This window comes from Psammomys obesus, unplaced genomic scaffold, assembly GCF_907164565.1.
Source record: "Psammomys obesus unplaced genomic scaffold, mPsaObe1.curated_primary_1811, whole genome shotgun sequence".
NCBI lineage: Eukaryota > Metazoa > Chordata > Mammalia > Rodentia > Muridae > Psammomys > Psammomys obesus.
The window spans coordinates 584,960-606,942 of NW_026596415.1; the positions used below are offsets into that span (position 1 = coordinate 584,960).

Consider the following 21,983-nt stretch of genomic DNA (forward strand, 5'->3'; position numbering starts at 1 on the left):
ATATATATATATATATATATATATATATATATATATATATATATGTTCTAAACAAAAGTCTGAATTTAAACTTTAAACAGCATATTCAGTAACCAATAATCTATAACCAGGGCATACAGAGCATACACAATTAAGACCAGTCAGAAATAAACATGTAGGGGCCATACATACATTTAAAACAGACAGACAAAACTTTCCTTACTTCCTCCAACTGTAATTTCAAGGGAAAAACACTTTGTTATCTGTTGAATCCAGGCAGGAGTTGAGGCTCGCCAGCAGTGTTGCAGCAGGGGCATAGGTGCTAAGCCCAGGGTTCTGCATGCTATAGCCACCCCTTGGTGCCTTCTTGCTGCCTTTGACACTGGAGCACCCCTCTAGACCCCAGGAAAAGAAATGGGCACCATTGTTAGGCCCAGCAGGAGCCTAATTTCCAGGGAGACAGGTGAAAGGTACTCAGGAGTCCAAATTGATGCAAACGCAAGAGACTTATTTAAGCCATTGCATGATGGGGCTACTCTGTAGTCAGCAAAGAGCAGCCCCGAAAGACAAAAGCCTTGGGTTTTTAAAGAAAAAAGGACGGGAAGGCTCAAGGGTTGCAGTCTTGGCAATTCAGGATTGAATGAGGCAGGAGGGTGATTAGTTCATCCTGTGTCTTCTCTGAGGAGGAGGGGGCTGTGGGCTTTTGGTCAAAGGTCAGGGGCTATTCAGGAGAGGAATTGAGGCCATCTGGTCTGGTTGCTAGGAGATGTTATTACACAAGCGCAAGTCTGATCATTTTTCTTTACTGAGTGGAGGTCTTTGCTTGCTCCTTTCCTTATATCTCTTGGAGCAGATGGCCAGGGTCAGGGTCAATTACATTCCTCTGTTCTCTGGAAGCGTACTGGGAAGCTTTAATTGACACAGACCTAAAACTCAAAAACACAGGTTTCATGACAATTAAAAGAAATATAGGTTATAGGGTTAGTCTGATTCTTTCACCACCACTGTGGAAGTTTGTGGCGGCTTCGCCTCCTGGAGGCCAGGCTCACTGACCGTTGGGCATAAGCAGCACTTCTTGCAGAGGGATCCTTCTTCCCAAGGCTCAGCTCGCAGATCACAGTGCACAAGCGTTGCTGCCCTGCACCCCTTCTATATGCCATTCCCCAGGGGTCTCCGAATCCCACAGGTGTGCATGTGATGCCCTCGGCCTAGGGTCCAGGAGACATAGTCTCTAGCAGAGAATACACTACATGGCCTCCTTTTCTTGAATCTGCAGACTTTGGGTACCAGAATTCACTGAAATTGCAAAGCCACTTTATGAGGCTACAAGAGGGCAGGAAAATGCTTTAGAGTGGACACTTCCTGCAGGCCCCTGGGAGCACCCTGGCCACCACCTTGTGCACCTGTTGGCCCGGTCCCAAGGCGCATTCCCATCAGTGGCTAGGGCCTGCCCCAAAGTCTTGTCTAATGTCTTTCTTTGTGTCTGGTCTAGTGTTTTTGTGTTCTGGAGGCAGGTCAAGAACAATAACAGGGTGCCATGTGGAAAGTCCAATAGCCAGAGATGCTGGAGGAAGCTCCAAGCTTCCGGAGAAAGCCTTTTGACTCTTGTCAGGTTTTGGAAGAATCGGATGCTCTGAGCTCCTGGAGAGAATCAGAAGGTTTCTGAGCTGGCATCAGGTTTCTTTATCTGGCATGCACAAGGGCTGAGACCAACTCATGCATGTTTGGGTTTTGTTTTCGTTTTCCTGTGTTTCATTTTCGTTCTCTTGCATCTGCTTGTGTTTGCATATGTCTTACTTGTCTTGTTGTTGTGTTTTTGGAATAAAGTGTTTAATCATGTGTTAAGCTACATCTTCCCCCTTGAGTTTAGTGCTGGAGCACTTCAAAGATTTTGGCTGAAATTGCGGAGGATTCCTGGGTAAATTAACCATCTTTTGCAGGAACCAATGGCCCACATTCAAAGTAGATGGCCAGAAGAGGGCAGGCTCCCTCTCCGGATCCTTCAGTGACACCAGGTCTCCAGCAGCTCGTGATTCTCCCTTGTGAGCCATGAGGCCCCTGCCCCTGATGGTAACGGAGACAGTACTATACTCACTGGCTCTTTCCTAGTAATGACTCATAGAATTGGAAATGACAGAACCCCGCATTCTCTGAGAAGCCAGCTAAGCTTACTGATGTCTTAGATTCCAGGTGGGATGAGTGCTGACAGTTGTTACAGGTCCTTTTCACAAGTGAAGACAGGGATCATATTCTGTCGGCTGCCCAGAAATGGTTCCAGGTGCCAATGGAGTGCCCACCCAGGTCCAGGCTGACAGTGATGTGGCTTTTCCACTCACTCTCCCTGACAATTGGGATCATAACACAGCAGAACGTAAAGAAGGGCTCCAAGTTTACTGGTAGGTTCTCATGGGGGTGCCTCCTAGAAGCAGCTAGGTGACCCCTAAATTTAAATGAACTTAAATAGGTAGTGCAGGGTAAAGATGAGAGTCTGAGCACCTTCCTGGAAAGATTGCAGGAGGCATACCACACCTATATGTCTTTTGACCCTACTGCTCAAGAGAGCCAGACTGCCATCACCATGGACTTTCTCAACCTGTATTCACTGGATATATGCAGAGAGCTTCAACAGACAACTGACTTGGACCAAGCTGCCACAAGGGTTCAATAATTCACCCTCCATCTTCAATGAAGCATTAAGTGAGGATGTGGGTGAATACATGTGTGCCCACACCTGTCTTCTACAGTATGTGGATGGCATCCTAGTGGCCACTTCAGGTCTAGACACGTGTCATCAAGGTACCACAGATGAGCTGCAAGAATTGGCTAGACTGGGTTATCAGGTATCAGCTAAGAAAGCCCAACTCTGCCATAAGGAGGTAAACTGTCTCGGGTACATTCTCAAGGCGGAAAGACAAATGTTGTCTCAGGCTCGGAAGGAAACCATCCTGAGCATACCAATTTCCTCCAGAAGAAGACAGGTGTGCGAGTTCTTGGGGTCAGCAGGCTTCTGCAGACTTTGGGTACCAGAATTCACTGAAATTGCAAAGCCACTTTATGAGGCTACAAGAGGGCAGGAAAACGCTTTAGAGTGGACACTTGAAATGGATGAAGCCTTTAAAAGACTTAAAACGGCCTTGCTGGAGGCCCTACCCTAGACATTTACAAACCTTTCCACTTGTACTTGGATGAAAGAAAGGGCATAGTAAAAGGAGTGCTAACCCAAGCCTTAGGCCTTTGGAAAAGATCAGTTGCATATTTGTCCAAACAGCTGGACCTGGTGGCAAAAGGTTGGCTGCCATGCCTCCACATCAAAGCCAGAGAAGAGAAGGGAAGGGAATTCATACTGTGGCTATGGAACATCGATTGGGATTGGCTGTGGAGTCTATGTGATCAGGGCTTAGCCCATAAAGCTACAGCAGGGCTTAGGGGCTTCTCAGACCAGCAGCCAAGCAACCTTATCTCCCTAGGCCAATTGAACTGGCCCAGCCGGTTTCTGTGTTTTTTCCCTACGACTGAAGTTTCTTTTTTCTGAGAAATGGAAAACTCAAGCTTGTTCTGTCTATCAAAAAAAAAAAAAAATTAAGCTCCATCATGGAGTTAGTTAGACTTATTTAGCCAGGCTCTCTCAAGTAGCACACTCCATCGTCTCTGAATCAGTCCCTGCCTCACTTTCCTGCCCTGTTTGAGTTCCTGTCCTAACTTCCTTCAGTGATAGACTATGAATTTAAACCCCATCTCCTCAACTTGCTTTTAGTCAAGGTGTTTCATCATAGCAATTGTAACCCTAATTAAGACACCAGGCATTTGGCTATTTGTGAACTCATTCATTCACTCAATACATAGCTGTCATAGATAGCTGCAGAAAGACCTTGTGTTTGTAATGGCATAAAAAAATAGAATTCTCACCTGCATTGGTGGAAATTGTTGTAACTTATAAAAAAATTTCTTCTAATCATTCCTACATAATTCTCTTAATCAAATTTACTAGAAAAAAAATAGAGAGCAAATTTTAGCTCTTTGAAATGTGTGAGTATGTTTTTGTGTGTGGGTATGTGCACTTGTATGTCCATGATTGTGTGAAGGTGAACACAACATTCATCTGCCACCTTTCCTTTTTTTTTTTTTTTCAAGACATGGTTGCTCTGTGTAGACTTGGCTGTCCTGGATCTACTTTGTAGACTAGACTGGCCTCAAACTCATAGAGACCCGCCTGCCTGTGTCCATAGGGCTGGGATCAGAGGTGTGTGCCATCATGCCCAGCTTCCATCATACTTTTTGCGACAGATCATCTCACTGGACCAGGAGCTCATCTACTCATCTAGCTGCCTGGACAGTGAGTTCCCAGGATTCTCCTGTCTCCCCATGTCAAGCGCTGGAGCTACAGACACTTCACCGTGCTCAGGTTAAATGTGATGGAGGCATTTTATTGCGTGAGCCATCTCCCCTGTCCCCAAAATTCAATTCTTAGAAAAGGATTCAGGGAGTGCCTGGCAGTGGTGGCACATGCCTTTAATCACAGCACTCAGGAGGCAGAGGCAGGAGGATCTTGATGAGTCTGAGGCCAGTCTGGTCTACAGAGTGATTCCAGGACAGCCAAGGCTACATAGAAAAACCATGTCTCGAAAAAACAAAATAAAAAGAAAAGTATACAGGGTGTTGTTGCAGTGTGGAAGAGGAAATGGTTGTTAGGTAAAATAGAGGCTGTCAAGTTTACTTTGAATATCAAATAATTTTTTGGCCTAATAATATCCCAGGAAATATCTAGAGCATATTTACACTAAAGATTTTCTTTCTTTGTTTGTTCAAAATGTAACACTAAGTGAATACACTGGATGTTTTAATCTCTTTTGGTAGATGTAAAGGAATGGGAATAATGTTTATTGGAAACCTAATGTGTGTGCTGGTTCCCTGAATTAACTCATCATTGGCCATAGACATCTATCAAGGTTAGAGATTGATAACTATCTAAAAAGATAAACATTCTCCAACATCTAGGCTATTCTTTATCAAGCAGGTCAATCTATTTATTTGATGTGAGTTGAAAGAAAGAGAAACAAATACACAGATGTCTTCAGTAGATGTGCATGAGTCACTCTAAACTGCCTCTATTTAAAAGCAATTGAAAAATTCAATAGCTAAAGTATCATTTATTCACTCAAATAAATGATAGAATACTCATATGACTTTCAGACTGAAGATGTTTCAAGGTCAATGACTTCATTACATGGTGCTCTATAATCTGTGCTTCAGAGCCCTCTGACACTGATAAAGGGACACATTCATATGCCATTAAGGTCTGCCAGTGGTGGGTGATGGTTGGGATCACAGAGATCCACTGGAGTGTAAAGAGGAAGTTTTGGTAGGAACTCTTTTAGTGAGGAGTACATAGTGATATGGAAACAGAGCTTCAGTTTGCAACTTTGGATAACATTAAAAATATATTTAGATGGTTATAATGATGTTTACTGAAGGAACACCAGCCAGCCCAGGCCTGGCAAATGTGGCTCTGGCAGGCCTTGCCCTTCTCTCCAATCCCCTCTGCCTTTCTAAAGACCATTAGATTACATTCCTAAAGATAGCCCCCAAAGTCTATTCCCTTATTTGACTACTTTCTCTTCCTGAGGGTGACTACAAAGATATAGCTATCAAAATCTTGAAGTCTAGTCCCCTTTGGCTCACCTAATTAATTTGTCCAATTAAAATTAAACAGGTCATCCTAACATGAGGTTTTCCCCTTTACCTTTATAAAGTGCCTTTTACCTATGGGCCACTTCTGTCTCCCTTATATCCAGAGTCAGTCCTTCATCCCTTCAAGACAAATATGCCTATCTCCTCTCCCTTGTTCTCTTCCCATTGAAGCTTAATAAGAACCACCCACTGAACCACAGGGTCTGAAACATAATTTCTTTTGCTAATCTTGAAGTCTTTACTGACAACAGAAAGATTACTATACCTACATAGCATTGAGACCAAAGGTCACCCCTCCAGAGAGGTGATGAAACCTAGGAAGAGCCCAAATGAGCTCTCTAGCTCCATTTGTTTTTGTAGCCATTTCAGAAGTCGCAAAGCTAAGCAGTCCAGGCACCCCTACCTAGACCCTTGTAGAACACTCCTGCTGGCCTTGGTATACACAGCTCCTCTGCTGTGGGCCCAAATGGCAATGGTTACCTAAGTTGCCTTTCAGGAACCTAGAGGCCACCTTTGTCCATCTCAAACTGACTGAAACCACCACACCTTGCATGGGCCTATATTAAAATGTGTCCTAATGGTGACTCTTTGTGAAAAGAAACTAGTGAAGGAGAGAGACAAAAATAATTTTAATATATGTCAGAGAAAAATACTAGGAACCCATGACCAAAGGCAACATGTAAGGGACAGAGAGAGCATGCACAAGAAAAATCCTAGACAGAGGATGGCAAGATTTCTCAGTAGATAAAGGCACTTGCCACCTAGGCTGATGATCTGAGTCCTATCCCTGGAGCACACATAATAAACCTTCACACTGGCCCCATAGAACACATACTCTCCCACCCCAAGATAAATCAATAAAGTTTATTATTATTATTATTATTATTATTATTATTATTATTATTATTATTGAAAAATTCCAGTATACAAATCGGGCAAGGCAAGTCCTATGTAAATGACCCATAGATCATAACTGTCATGGTTCAACATCTGTTATTCAGCCTTTCCAACCTTAGTCCACTCCCACTCTTGACACTGCTTCTTTCCCTTAATGGATGACATTTGCCCAGATCTCTATTCAGAGAACATCAGGAACTGGCAGTCCAAGCTGCTACCTTTGGACCTTAATCCATACTTATGAAACAGCAATTTTAGAGCATCAAACACCCTCAAAGCAGGACAAGGCTGCCATTTTACTTTACTTTTGTGTGTGCTGTTTGTGACATATGTGCATGTGCAAAGGTGAGCTTGCCTATGTGTGTACATGTGAAGGTCATAGGTCAAGTATCTTCCTCTATCACTCTCCACCTTATTTTTGTTGTTGTTTGTTTTGTTTTTGAGACAAGGTCTCAAATGTTGGCTTGGCTGGTCTGAAACTCTCTATGTTGACCAGGCTGACCTTGAACTCAGAGAGCCTCTGCCTCCTGAGTATTGGGGAATAAAGGTTTGCACTAGCATGCCGAACTTCCACCTTATTTTTGAGACAGGTTCTTTTATGGAACCTGGATGTTATTGAGAGAGCCTGGCTAAATAAGCCTGACCAACACCATAACAGGTTTAATTTTCTTGCTAGAGTTGCCTAAGAGTTACAGGAAAAAACACAGAAAAAGGGCAACCAATTAGAAACAGCCAAGCCATCTGGCCTGGGGGAGATAAGGTTGCTTAGCTACCAATTTGAAAAGCACCTAAGTCCTGACCAGAGTCACATAACCTCCATGGGTACTAGCTGATCCCAATCGAGGTCACATAGCCACAGTAGCAATTCCCCATTCTGCCTTTAAAAGGGGCGTTCAAGCTCCCCTCGGAGTTGCTGCCATGTTGTAAAGGTGGTGACCCCAGCATGCTGGACTTTTGCAGAAATAAATGCTCTTTGCTTTTACATACTACTTGAGTCTGGGTCTTTCCTTCAATGAATTCTGTACCCTAACATTATGAGTAGCTAAATGCTAAATGACTGGTCAGCTATCAGCATGTATCTATTAGTCTCTGCCTACACACTGCGAGCTAACACTTGGCTTTCTAACACTGATTTTTACCTGCATGCTTGGGATGGGAGGAGACCAGGTCCTCAGGCTCTCTAAATATAAGTCCCTGGAAGAGTTGATTTGATTACACACATAATAACCACTTCACTTTTTCCTGCTTCCAATTGCCTTCCCTCATGCCTTCCACTATCCTACATCTTTATCCCATCTGTATCTCTGAACCCTCCTGCTATAGCTGCTATACCCTTCTGACATTACGCTATCTTGTGAATCAAGTATTCTTTTCTCAGTGAAGGCATGGTTCCTAGAGCCTCTAGCTTCCTGGGTGCTCACTCAGGCACTGGGCTGTACATTTTTTGCAAAACATGAAGTTTCTCTTATTGACAGGCCACCCCATGGGCAGAACAGGGTGGACTCCATTAGCACTGATGTTCCAAGGCAGGAGAGAAAGGTACAGAGTGAAGAGGAGTAGGAAGGGAAAGGAAGCCTCTTGCCTAGGGTCTATTGTACCTTTCCTGTGACAGTCAAGATGCTTCACCACTGATTAAGCCAAAATTGCCTGCAGAAAAGATACATATTTTCCTAAAAATATCGCAAACAAGAATTTTAAAAGCAACAAATGAGCTGTGATTGCTTAAGGTCAGAATGATGGTAACTGTGAGTTTTCACAGATTAGCATTCCTCCCTAATCCCTAAATCTAAAAGTATGCCTCAGAAAACCACCTTAAAACTTCATTTACAACAGTAATTTTTTAGAAGAAATAAATAAGTTGGAACATATTTCTTTTACTGGATTTTACAAAAAGGTTTACTTTGTTATTTATGTGTATGTATATATACATGCATGGGGCAGGGATTGAGTCCTGAAGTAGGCATCAGGTCACCTGAAGCCGGAGTTACACTTAGCTGTGAGCTGCCAAGGTGGGTTCTGGGAACTGAACTCTGGTCTTCTAAAGGCCAGTAAGTACTCTTAACTTCAGAACCATGTCCCTAGCTCCTTAACTTTGAGGGGTAAGCTCTGCTTTGCCTCCGTGTGTGTCTGTGTACCACTTTCATGTAGGGCCGGCAGGGGCTGCAGATGGGTATTAGGTTCCCTGGAACTGAAGTTATAGATGGATGTTAGCTGCTGTGTAGGTGCTGGAATCAAACCTGGCTCCTCTAAGAAAACAGTCAGAGCTATTGACTGCTAAGCCATCTCCCTTTTTTATTTGTGTGTCTGCATGTACCCCAGTCTGGCTTAGAACTTGGTATGCAGCCTAGGATGGTTTCAAACTCACAGCAGTCTTCCTGTCTCAGACTCCTAAGTGGTTATAGATGTGAACAACCACATAATGTCTGACACAGTTCCTATCTCATAACTCTACCCATGAGGCAGACCATAGGAACTAATTTCGCTTCCCCAAGATAGGTCATAGAAACTCTAATCTTCTTTCATTTTCTCTCTTTGTTCTGGTCATAAAGAAATTCTGGTCATAAAGAAATTTCCACCTACTCTTGTCAGATATCATCCTGTTACCAGAAGCCAACTTTCTGCTTTCCTTTCTCTTCTTTGGTCCTTGTGATAGACATCAGATGAATTCAGCTGAGACATACAGGGTAGAGGACAAAGTTTAGAACAATGTAACATGTGACACTCTCAAGATTAAAATTAGGCAGTTACTAAAGCGGTCATTGAGCTGCCCTGTATGTTTAGGTGGCCTTTATATTGTTTATTATGAGTCTTTGGAACAGATGGTTCCCTGTGGGTTATTTCCTGTCCAAGTAGAAGACAGTCTCTTTGGATCAACTCTAAATAGAGGGATAATGAGATTAGTTTGTTTTCAGACAGAGTCCACATAGCTCAGGTTAGCCTGCAGGCACATCTGTGGGGCATTATTCTAATGACATTAATTGAGGAGAGAAGGCCTGCCCGCTATGGTTGGATCCATTCCCTAGATTTGGGTCTTGGACTGTTTAAGACTAGAAAAAGAGAACCCCATAGAGATGTGCATGCATTCATTCTCTCTTCTTAAAAAAAAATCATTTAGATTTGTTTATTTTACCTTGTGTGTATGAATTTTGTTTAGGTATGCATATATGTGCATCACATGTCACGTATGCCTGCTGTAATGGAAGTTTTGGTTTCTTTGTATGTTACGTAAAAATGCTTTTGTGTTAATCCCAAGCGTGGAATTTTAGTTGGGCTATAGTTTGTCCATACCTGTTAATTGTCATGTGCAGGGCTTGATCTTTGCAAGGGGGTAATGGCTTTCCATGAGCCGCATGGACAGGGGTGTGGTCTAGAACTCTGAGAGTATAAATATGAGGCTGAGAAAGAGACCGTGTTGCCTTAGGTGTTGGCATGTGGTGTGGAGCAGTGAAGAGACTGGAGAGACCAGAGATGATGTGGTGGTTTGGAGCAGACAGACAGAGAGAAACACTTTGGGGCGTAGCAGCATGGAGGAGCCTGCTACCTGCGTCTGTGGCTGATGAAGATTGGTATAGAGCCCTAAAAGAATCCCTTGACCCTAACTAACAAGGATAAATAGAGGGGTCTGGGCCCCCTCTCTCCACTAACCTTTTCTCTCTCCTACTTAAGTTTGGGGGGTTGGTGGAAGGGAGGTAGAGGCCTAAACACCCCAAATAAAGTAGAGTTTTTAAAAAGAGCGTCACCAGTGGCTTTATGCTACAGCCTGCTACATTGACTTGAACTGGGGTTAGGGATGGTTGTGAGCCATCTTGTGGGTGCTGGGAATGAAACCCAGATCATCAGCAAAAGTGCTCTTAACTGGTGAGCCACCTCTCTAGCCCCCTCTCTCTTCTCTTGACCTAGGATTTGATGTGACTAGCTGCTTCAAGTTCTGCTGGAGCCTGCTGTTAAGATCCAATACAAGTCTGGCATTACGCCTCAGCTTGCTGCTAAATGACAGACTCCCTTCCTCAGCTGGGTTCCCTCCTCTCTGCCTGATCTGGGGAAAGCCCAGATCCTCTAAAGAGTTTCACTTAGCTATCAGGGAGATTTCCCGATAAAAAAAAAAAAAAAAAAACCTGGAAATACCCTCTGCATGCTAATGAGATGTCTTGGTACCTTTGCTTCCAACCAAAGACCTTTTTTCACACCTCTAATCATACCTGGAGTTCTTCCCCAACCCGGCTGCCCATAGGACAGTTAAGTACTGTGTCCCCTTCTTATCTTAGGACTGTGCTGCTGCATGTAAATGATGTATCCCTGGCACTCCTAGCCCCATCAAATCAAACACATTCACCCCTGAAACCCCTCCCACTGCCCAAGGTTTATGATGTCCTCCATTCACAAAATAAACGCACATTCTCTCGCTCCATTCCTCCACCGTGATTGTCGAAGATGGGTCAATTATTCTGGAAAAGAAGAGCTCCCTTTCTTTCCCCCAAAGAATTCACCACTGGACTCCCAGCATTGACTTCCAGTCAGGCAGTCCCGAGCTGCTGGCTGCTGATAGCTTCTACCCGTCACCTCGGATCTCCATTATCTTTCTCATGCCGCTCAGCCGACCACACCACAGAGCCCACTGCAGAAGCAGAGGTGAGCATGTTCTCAGCCATTCTGTCCACCAAACCAAACTGGGCTCCCACCACTGCCTCTTGATTTTAGAGCTCTGAGCCTCAATTATCTGCTGTGCTTGAAGCAGCCACTGACTTGCCAAAGTCAGGCCAGGCCCTCGGGCCTCAGGCCTCGTTGCCACTTGGCTCAGGTTTCGGAGCCCTGAGCTCCCTGCTGCCGCCTGGCCTGGTACTGGCAGCCCAGCTAAAAGAGCAGTAAAACTTACTGCACAGAAATCTTTCCTCCTTCACCTCTGCTTTTCTAGAACGGATCTTGGTTTTATGTTCCACCCTTTAGTCCAGAGGCCGATGTTCCTGGGAGAGGCAGAACCTGAGACCCTGTCTCATTCTTTTTTGTGGGAAAGCAGATGACAATAGGCCTTCCCACTGAAGAAGCACTCACTTCCGTGAGGGTGTTTTTGGGGGCTCCTGGGGAGAGCAGAATGACAAAGTTCCTGATCCCTAACTTCTCCACAGTCATGGATTGCAATCTGGAACTGTAACTAAATAAAAACTAAATAAAACTAAAATAAACCCTTGTCTTTCATCACCTGGGTCAGTTGGTAGCCTTTGGAGGTTCTAAATGTCTCCATCCAGGGCCAGAGATGCAGACAGGACCCCGTTCTTTTGGCTAAAATAATGCATCAGAACATATTAAAATAATTTTAAAAAGAAGAGTTGAGCGTAGGCCACACATTCGTAATCCCAGCACTGGGAGGTGGAGGGAGGGGAATGAGGAGCTCAGAGTAATCCGCAACTATACAGAAGCCAAGAGCAGCCTGGGCTACATAAAACCCAGTCTCAAAAATAAAATAAGTGGTTGCTCTTGCAGAGGACTCCTGTACAATTCCCAACACCCAGATGGAAGCTCACAACCATCTGTAAATTCAGTTTCGGGTTTCAGGTGAACCTTCTTCTAACCTCCATGGGCACCAGGCTTTCAAGTATTATACCAGGCATGCAAGACATACATACAGACATACATGCAGGAAAAGTACTCATACACATAAAATAAACAAATAAGTACATGTAATAAAAAATAGAATTTGTCTCTCTTTCCTCCCACTCCCTCTGTATTAACATCTTTCTTTGTATACTGGATATTAATTCTCTATCAGATGTAGAGCTGGCAAAGAGTCTATCTCATTCTGTGGACTTCCTCTTCATTGGACCTATTACTTCCTATATGTATTCAGAGTTTTCTAAAGGAACAGAACTGATAAAAGACATGTGCGCGCGCACACACACACACACACAAATGGAGTTTATTAGATTGGTTTACTATGGTCTGAATAGTCCAGCAAATAGTCTGGCTCCTTGCAGAAAAGCCAAGGATCTGGTAGTTGTTCAGTCTATGAGGCTGGATGTATCAGCAGACCCAGTCTTGTGCTAGGTCATATGGCCTAAGTGGTAGAGCAGTCTGTACAGCAGCCTGGACCTTTTGGAGAGCCTTTTCTTTCAGGCCCCACACAAAATGTGGTGGTTTTAGTAGGTTTGGCCCCATAGACCCAAGTGTTTCAATGCTTTGCTGTAGGAAGTGGCACTATGGCAAGTGTGACCTTGTTGAAGTAGGTGTGGCCTTGTAGGAAGAAGTGTGTCCCTTTGCAGTGTGCATTGAGGTCTCCTATGCTTAAGCTCTACCCAGTATGGAATTTTAGTCTCCTCTTGGCTGCCTTAGGATCAAGATGTAGAACCCTCCACTCCTGCTCTAGCACTATGTCTGCCTGCATGCCTCATGCTTCTTGCCATGATGGACTAAACCTCTGAAACTGTAAACCAGCTCCAATTAAACATTTCCCTTTGTAAGTTGCTTTGGTCATGGTATCTCTTCCACAGCAACAAAAACCCTAACTAGGACACAAAGCCAGCAGCTTTCTGAGTCACTTGGTATGTGGGCCAGAGTAACATACTCAAGTGAGGAATATGCTGTCTCCATAATCCAAATAAGGCTCTTGGATTTTGTTTGGATTTATTTCCTATCCTCTGATGCATATATGCCTTTCCAACAACTCCGAAGTGGCTGTTTCCCTCTACTTATATGGTCAAATTACCACAATGTCATCAAAATAGTGGGCCGGTGTGATAATTTTTTGGAAGAGACAGCTGATCAAGATCCCTTTGAACTAAGTTATGACACAAGACTGGAGGGTTGATACTTGAGGTAAACCTGTGGAAGCATTTGCTAAATAAAGAAATGTGCTAATCTCCTCAAGAAAGGACACCACAGCTACAGCCAGTCACTGCTTGTTTAAGTTTTCAGTTGTCACCTATCATTCTCCTCTATCCGTCTATCTTCTCTGTTTACCAGGCAGGAGAATTAAAGAGAAGTGTATGAACCACCACGTTTGCATCTTTCAAGTCCTTGAGGGCGGCATTAAATTCTGCACTTCCTCAAGGGATGCAATATTATTTTTGTTTACTACTTGCCCTTGCAAAGGCGACTTCAGTGGCTTTCATTTGGCCTTTCCAACCCTCGCAGCCCTCACTCCACAGGTGAGAGAACCAATGTAAAAATTCTGCCAACTTCTAAGTATATCTATTCTACTTATACATTCTGGAACTAGAGAAATAACCACAATTCCAGGATCCACTGGACCCATAGTGAGTCAAACTTCAGCCAAAACTCTATTAATCATCTGAGCTCCATAAGTGCCTACTTAAACTGAAGAGCTACAGTGTTTCCTGGGGTCTCCTGGAATTACCATCAATTCAGAACCAGTATCATATACAGAAAGTCTGTACTAAAGCTTTTTGGTTTTATGATGATCAACTATTGACCTTAATTCCTGAGCAAATGGAGTCCTATTCAGAAAGTCCTAAGCTGGGCGTGGTGGTGCACTGCGTTAAGCCTGGCGCTCAGAGCGGTAGAGGCAGGCAGATAGCTGTGAGTTTGAAGCGTGGTTTACAAAGTGAGTCCAGGACAGCCAAAGCTACAAGAGAAACCCTGTCTCAAAACAAAACAAAACAAACGAACAAAAAACAAACAGAAAGTCCTTTTCTGTACCTGTGTTATAGAGTAATGCCTCTTCAGATTTTACACAAAGATATTTGATTTATTTGAAGTTGAATTTTGTGCAGGGTGATATATATGGGTCTAATTTCATTCTTTTGCATATGGACACCCAGTTTTCCCAACACAACTTATTAAAGATGCTGTCTTTCCTCTAGTGTGTATTGTTGGCATCTTTGTCAAGTATCAGATGCAGGTAATTACTTACACTTAGACTGGGGTTTCCGTTTTGTTCCATGGATCCATATGTCTGCTTTTGTGCCATGCTGTTTTTGCTAGTATAGATGTGCTGCCTAGTTGGTTTTTGTTTCATTTGTCAACTTGACACAAGCTAATCATCTGGGAAAATGGAACCTTAACTGAGAAATCACCTCCATCAGAGTACCTGTAGACAAGTCTGTGGGGTACTTTTTTTTTTCAGATTTATTTTTATGTGTGTGAATATCTTGTCTACACATGCTTACCTGATGCCCAAAAGGCAAGAAAAGGGCATTTGGAGTCTTATGGAACTTGAATTATCAATAGTTGTGAGATACCATGTGGGTGATGGGACTCTAGCCCAGGTTCTCTGCTCCTAAATGCTGAGCCATCTTTCTAGCCCTATGAGACATTTTTTAAATTAATGATTGATGCAGGAGGGCCTAGCCCACTATGGGCAATGCCACCCCTGTGAAGGTAGTCCTGAGTGGTATTAAAAAGCAGGCTGAGGGGGCTGGAGAGATGACTCAGCAGTTAAGAGCACTGGCTGTTCTTTCAAAGGACCCAAGTTCAATTCCCAGCAACCACATGGCACAACTGTCTGTGTAATTACAGTTGCAGGAGATCTGACACCCTCGAACAGACATACATGAAGAACACCAATATTAAAAAAAATTCCTCCCCCCCCCCCAAAAAAAAAAAAGCAGGCTGAGGTAGTGAAGCATTCCTCCATGGCCTCTGCTTTAATTTGAGCATCCAGGTTCCTGCCTTGGTTGTAAGATAAAAGATTAAAGAAATCCTTTCTCCCTTAAATTGCTTTTGACCATGGTCTTTGTTATAGCAACAGAATGAGCATTAGGATGATAGCTCTGTTATATAACTTGATGTAACTAAATAAAACTCCAACACTATTCCAGGGCCTTCTGTACTTCATATGAGTGATATGATATTTTTATTTTTATGTCTATCTTCCTCGATTTCTTTCTTTAGAAATATAAAATTTTCATTGTAGGGGTCTTTTACCTCTTTGGTTAAAAAAAATAACACCAAGGATCTTTTAAAAAGATGATGCTGCCATCTGGAGTCATAAATTATCTAAAGAAACCCCAGTGCCAGGAAAGAAAAATGTCCTTTGAGTTGCCAGTCAGGGGTATCTAAGAGACCCCTAAAACTCTACAGGGCATTGTCATTGCCCTTGATTGCCTCCCAGAACTTGAAGGTAAGAGTTTATTGCTAAAGGTACCACACACTTTAGACACAGGACTTCAAGGAATCAAGCTGAAAATGACCTGGAAGCTTCCTCCCTGACAGAGTGTTATGAGCCCAGAACTCACATGATATTGCAGAATATTTGATCCTTGTGAGCCCAAGATTGTAAACTGTAAAACATGATTCTTGTTTGGTGTGGTTCAGCCCTAACACACACCTTTAATCCAAGAACTTTCCGTACACAGGATTTAATAAAGTTAACCCTAGATCAAGAGGCAGAGCAAGAAACCAGATGACGAGGATTAAGTAGAAAGGAGGAACTTTGAAAGAAGAGTATCTAAGACCATGTGGAGAAGAAAGAGCCCTTTGGCATTGAGCTTTTGGCTGTTGGGTGAGCTAGCAAGTTTTTGGCCTTGGGCTTTTGGCTTTTTGACTTTTTGGCATTTTGGCTTTTTCCTTTGGGAAGTGAACTGGGTAGGAAGATCAGTTCTTTCTCTGTCTCTCTGAGTTAGTAGGCTTTAACCCCAGCACCGCTAGCTCCTGAGTCTTCATTGGTAAAATTGAACAGTTGGGATTTTCTTTCATTATAACAACAACATGTAGCTAGTATCATTCTCAAACCCTGATTTCTACCAACGCAGTGGGGTTATAGGAGTAGAGGCAGGTACCACTGCTCTTTATTTTAATTTTTTGACAAATCCTCACTCTAAATTGAAGGCTAGCTTTGAAAGCACAAACCTCCTGCTCCAGCCTAAAAAGTGCTGGGACAAGGTATTAGAAAACATGCCTGACTGATAATTCATTTGTTTTGCCTGTATTTTAACAGTAAAGCATGGTCGTGTTTGGTCATTCATTTCTTTAAATCCTGTGTTAGTCCTATGGAAGCAAGCTAAGGCACAAGTACTCTCAGGGCTGCTATTTCTAAGTGCTGTTCTTTACTTCAGTTATCTCTGAAATTGTTCACTGTGATTTTTAAAATGTTGGAATCTATTTTTTAGTGAATTTATTTATCTATTTGGGGGAGGGTCACACACCTGTGCCAGAATGTGCATAGGACAATTTTGGGGAGTCATTTCTTGCTTTGTTGAGGCAGGGTTCCCTTGTTTTTGTTTTTCTGCTGAGGCTTTCAGTGCCCACAAGATGCTGGTGGATTCTCTTGTCTCTGCCTCACATCTCATTCTCCTGCCTCTGCCTCCCAATTTCTGGGACTACAGATGTTCACTAGAACTGCTAGACATGGTCCTTAATTTAGAAACTACTGAAAACTTGTCATTTACACTATCACTCCTATCAGCTCCGATTTCTGATTTTGTTACTTAATTTTATTTCTTCTAGTGGTTTCTTTATGTCTAAATACTACATTTAAAGTTGTGTAGGTGAGCATTGTAGTGCATGTTTCTAATGCCAGCCCTTGAGAGGCTGAGGCAGGACTAATGCTGTGAGTTTGAGGCTAGTGTGGGTTACATAGAAAGACCTTGTCTCAAAAACAAATAAAACCCCTGGCAAAACAATAATAATTTTTATTATTATTTTTGTGAGAATGAGTGTTTTGTCTACTTGTATGTGCATGGCACCCCAAGACTAGAGATACAGATAGTTGTGAGCTACCATGTGGGTGCTGGGAATTGAATTAAGGTGCTCTTAACTGCCATCTCTTCAGCTCTCCAGCTCTCAGGAAAAGTCTTAATTCAGTATGATGGTTCCCACTTATAATCCTCGCACTTGGGAAATAAGAGGATTGCTTCAAGTTCAAGGCAGGCTGGTCTTTACAATGACTAGCAGGACAGCCAGGGCTACATAATGAGACCCTATCTTACTTAATACTAATGATGCAAAAAGTTCATCATATATGTCGGTAGAGATTGAATATATATTTGGGGGGGGGGTTGTTGGTTGTTTTTTTGAGGCTAGGTTCCTGTATGTGTATCAGGAGCTGGCTTGGAGCTCACAGAGTTCCACCTGCCTTTGCCTCCTAAGTGCTGGGATTAAAGGCATGTGTCACCAGGCCTGGTTTGAATCTACTTTTTAAAAGAATCCAGAAATACTTAGAGGTAACTTTACACTTATGAGCTTCTTTTTTAAAAATTTTCATACATTTTTTTGAGTGCTCTTATGTGTGTGCGTGTGTGCCATTGTCCACATGTGGAAGTCAGAGAACAACTTCAGAGTTGGTTCTCTTTCAACCATGTGAGTCTCAGGGATCAAACTCAAGTCCAGGCTTAGTGGTAGAGGCCTTTACCTCCTAAGCCATCTCTACAGCCTATGCAGTTTTTGTTGTTATAATATAGTTTAAAAATATTTGAATGTCTGGGCATGCACATGCCAGTCAGAGGACAACTCGCAGGAGTTGGTTCTCCGTATCCATCACATAGGTTCCAGGGATCAAACTCAGGTCATTAGAATTGGTTGCAAGCACTTTTACCAGCTGACCCCTTCGTTTGGATTCAGGGTCTCAGAAAAGTAGTGTGACTGGTTTGGAATTGGTATGTATCCTAGACGGGCCCCCAACTCATGGGGGCTGAGTCTTGTGCCTCTGCCTAAAAACTAACAATAATATTAGTCTCTAATATATTGATGGGTAGTTATCTGAATCTATATGTGATTAAAACAAATATAAGAAATGGTAACTGTGTAATCTAGCTAGTGGGCACACTGCAGTTCACTTTTTCTAAATGTTTGGAAATTTTCATAACACGTTGTTTTGTTCAAGCAGGAGCATATTCAACCTTCAGTCTTTGAGAGGTACCATTTCATTATTCCTTCCTCCCCCCCCCCCCCCCCAGTTCTTTGGAGAGTTACTGGTTTTCCCACTCTAAAGCAGCACACACAAATTCTTTGCTAGATGTTTTTATTAACACAAGCAGGCCAGTTAATTACAGTGACAAGGTGACCCAAGCTTGATAGGCGACGCATTTTGTGTGTGTGTGTGTGGTTTTTAGCATCATCAGTCTTCTGGCCAGGAAGTTTTCGGTGACCCCAACAGCGATATATCCCATTTCAGTTAACCATCAGTAGTCAGAGCGAAGTAGGGAACAAATCATGCCCACTCCTACTCAGTAAAAATGCACCACCCCCACCTAGCGGGGGTGCAGAGGAGAGAGCCCTAACACGGATAATAATGATCAAAAGGCTGCTGTGATATAAAATGGAACGGCAACAGACCTATTACCCATCCCCCGACAAGCCATCATTATGACATGAGGGAGGACGCCAGACCAGCGGTCTCAAATTCATTTCTATCTGGATTTCTGACGGAAAAGCTGACAGAAATACATTCAGTTCCGGCCGGTATCTCCTCCAAACCAGCAGCTACTGAAGAACATAGGCAACGACCCAGCCCAACAACAACAACAAAATCTTGGAACGCTCAACAGTCTTCATCCCGCGCAAGCGCAGGAGCGGGCGCTGGCCTCAGGTTTAGGAGGTAGACGGACCATTCCATTCCTGACGGGTGTTGACAACGGAGGACTTGGAAGCCTGGCTCTGGGAATGCACATGAGTCGCTACTATTTTCCCTGGTGGATATCGCAAGTGGTTATTACAGTTCTACCTCGAGGGTCACGCCAGGCTTATGTAAAGGTTGAGTTTGGCCCACCCTATACACCCGGTCTCCCCACCCGGCAGCGTTAGGACCGGCCGGCGAGACGCCCGACAACGGAGGGCGGGGAGGCCCCGCCCAGCCCGGCAGGTCTCGCCCCGCCCTTCGTAAGCCGCAGGGTCCCTGCCGGCCGCGCCGCGGGCCTGCTCCTCCTCCTCTCCGCCCCGCCGGCTGCGGGTGCGGGGGACGTCAGCGCTGCCAGCGTGGAAACCGCTGCGGGCCGCGGGAGGCGGAAGTAGAGCCCGGCGCCGCGGGAACATCGCGGGACACCTCAGCCATGGACGCGTCCCTGGAGAAGGTCGGTACGGAGGAATCGGCGGCGCTGCGGGATCGGTCTCCGCCTCCGGGCGACTGTTTTCCGTGGAAAAGGGCGTCCGGGTGCTAAGGAGGCTCGCCGAAGGAGGGCGTCCGGCCCGCGCCTGGCCACGTCACGGGGCTCGGTGGCTGAGGGAGGTGGGCTGGGCGCTGTGGGAGCCGGCCTGGCTTCGCTGAGGCTTGGCTTGGGGCCTGGCCTGAACCCGCGCTGGTCCTGTGGGATGACAGGCGCAATCGGTGTGGGCCCCAGAAACTCACGGGAAGGAGCCCTAGTTGTTGCGGAGCCCACTGCAAAGGCCACAGATGTCCAGTGTTTTTCAAGATAGGAGACAAATTGAGAACTTTGGAGGGCGTAGGAATCACCTGGGGACCTTGGTAAAAATACGGATTTGCAGCCTTGGGTCTGAAGCTGTGGTGGGCGGGAACTCGGTTGAGTTTAACAAGTTTCCCCACGTGATTCCGATGCTGTCGCTTGCGAATCCGGGCCAGAACCCCTAGGATTCAGAAAAGGGGTGGGTATTCCGTAAATGGTGAGTTTATTTCGGGGAGGGGCAGTCCCAGCTGGTTTTACAACGTCTTGGGTTCTTCTTTATGAGAATCACGAGAGGCCTTCAGGTCAGCCCCAATTCCACGGGAACCAGCGTCGAATCCTGCTCACCCCGGGGGCAACAGCACCCCGGTGGACCTGGCTGACTGCCCTGGCGTGTTAAATAGATTCTGATTGTTCCCATCTAAAGGCGAGCAATTGAGAACAGGTGCTTGGGTTTCTTCATGGAACCTGCTTTCAGTGCTTAACATTCTGTCTTCTGTCCTTTCTTGAAATTCTGCTTATCTGATGTGATGTAAATTTAGTTTTTCCTACAGGTGTAATAAATTCTTCCTCCCTGCAACTCCCCCCTTCTCTGTTTTTAAATATTCCTCTCTCTCTATCCCCCCACCCCCACCAACCCTGGCTAGTCTGTAACTCACTATAGACGATGACCTCAAACTTAAAGTGATCCTCCTGCCTCTGCCTTCCAAACTGGTGATATTACAGGACTGGGCCGTAATATCATGCCTGGCTTGGAATTCCTTTTCCAAAGAAGCAGCTGCTGTAGTTGTGTTCATGTCACTGGAGAGTTGAAGGCAGTAATTAAGCCAGATGTCTTCATGTGTACATGGTGGCAATATCTTGCTTCTCAACTGTTTAGCATAATTTGGGTGGAAAGCAATCAGGGACGAAGATACATTTTTTTTCCCCCCTTGGCATAGTGTCTACTTTTTGGTACCAAGAGTTTCACTCAGGATTGGTGATTCGCCACTCTGAGTTAGGTTTGTTCCCTAGGGACATTTGAGATTTTTCTGCCGATGTTTTAGACTCGAGTACCGGGAGTACAAGGGAGTTGCTGCTGGGACCTCGTAAGAAGCAATCAAGGATGCTGTCCTCTGTTGCACAGGACAGAGAAATATCAGCAATGCAGAAGCTGAGAAAACTGGTTGACAGCATATGTATAACTCCAGTAGTTGAATACTGAACGACGCTGCTAATGTTCCAACCATTTCTCAATAAGGCTTTATGTCTTCCCCTAGAAACCTGAAAGAGCTGAGATGATCTTTCCTCTGAGAATATCTGAAAACTGAAAGTGGGTAGAAACCCTACTGTAAATGGTACTAAAGTGATGTTAAATATTTTAAACCCTCCAAAGAAAATCTGAAGAGGCACTAAAACGTCAACATACTTAAGGATGGAACTTAAATTGCAGTGAACTTTGAGGAATTAATATGTGGGCTGAAAGTTGATGCCTTAGGCCAGTGTGAAAATTATAAATGTAAGTTTTATTTTAAAAGCTAGGGCTCATTTGGGTGGTGGTGGTGGTGGTGGTGGTGGTGGTGGTGCACGCGGTGCACGCCTTTTATCCCAGCACTCAGGAGGCAGAGGCGGCCAGATTTCTGAGTTTGAGGCCAGTTTGGGCTACAGAGTGAGTTCCAGGACAGCCAGGGCTACACAGAGAAACCCTGTTTCAAAAAAAAAAAAAAAAAAAAAAAGGCTAGGGCTTCTATTTTTATATTCCATGAAGTAATAGAGAACTTTAAGTATAGTGAATAATGTCTGTTAATAATAAATGGACAGAAAAGGTTTTCATGTCATATGAATTTAGATGACTTTGTGTTCTGAGAAATAGTTTAAATTGAACTGAAACATGGAATTATGTTCATTGCTCCAGTTTCTTTGAGGAATAGGCTAATTTGGGCTAGATTCTACATTTCTAATATAAGTTTGAGAACTATTTGAGTAATTCCTGAATGATCCCACTTTATCTGATCCATGCATAATTTATAGAACCACAGTGTTATTTGATAATCATTCTCTGAAACTTCAATATCTCTTCTTCTGGAACAGTGCTTCTCAAACTGTGAGTTGTGACCACACAAGAGTTGCATATCAGATATTCTGCATATCAGA

The 21,983-nt window shown here is 44.0% G+C and overlaps 1 protein-coding gene across 5 annotated transcripts in view; it reads left to right on the forward strand.

The window, feature by feature from the left end:
* Nucleotides 1–19,315: 19,315 nt before the first annotated feature.
* Pdxdc1 (pyridoxal dependent decarboxylase domain containing 1) overlaps nucleotides 19,316–21,983 on the forward strand; it is a 63,067-nt gene continuing 60,399 nt past the window's right edge. For 2 of the 5 annotated variants that reach the window (XM_055597735.1, XM_055597736.1), the window contains exon 1: nucleotides 19,316–19,523. In XM_055597735.1, coding sequence (XP_055453710.1) covers nucleotides 19,503–19,523 — 21 coding nt within the window. In that variant the 5' untranslated portion in view covers nucleotides 19,316–19,502. Of the gene's footprint in view, nucleotides 19,524–19,906; nucleotides 19,916–21,218; nucleotides 21,349–21,983 lie in introns of those variants that run through there. The other 3 variants (XM_055597739.1, XM_055597738.1, XM_055597737.1) reach the window with 3 other exon arrangements.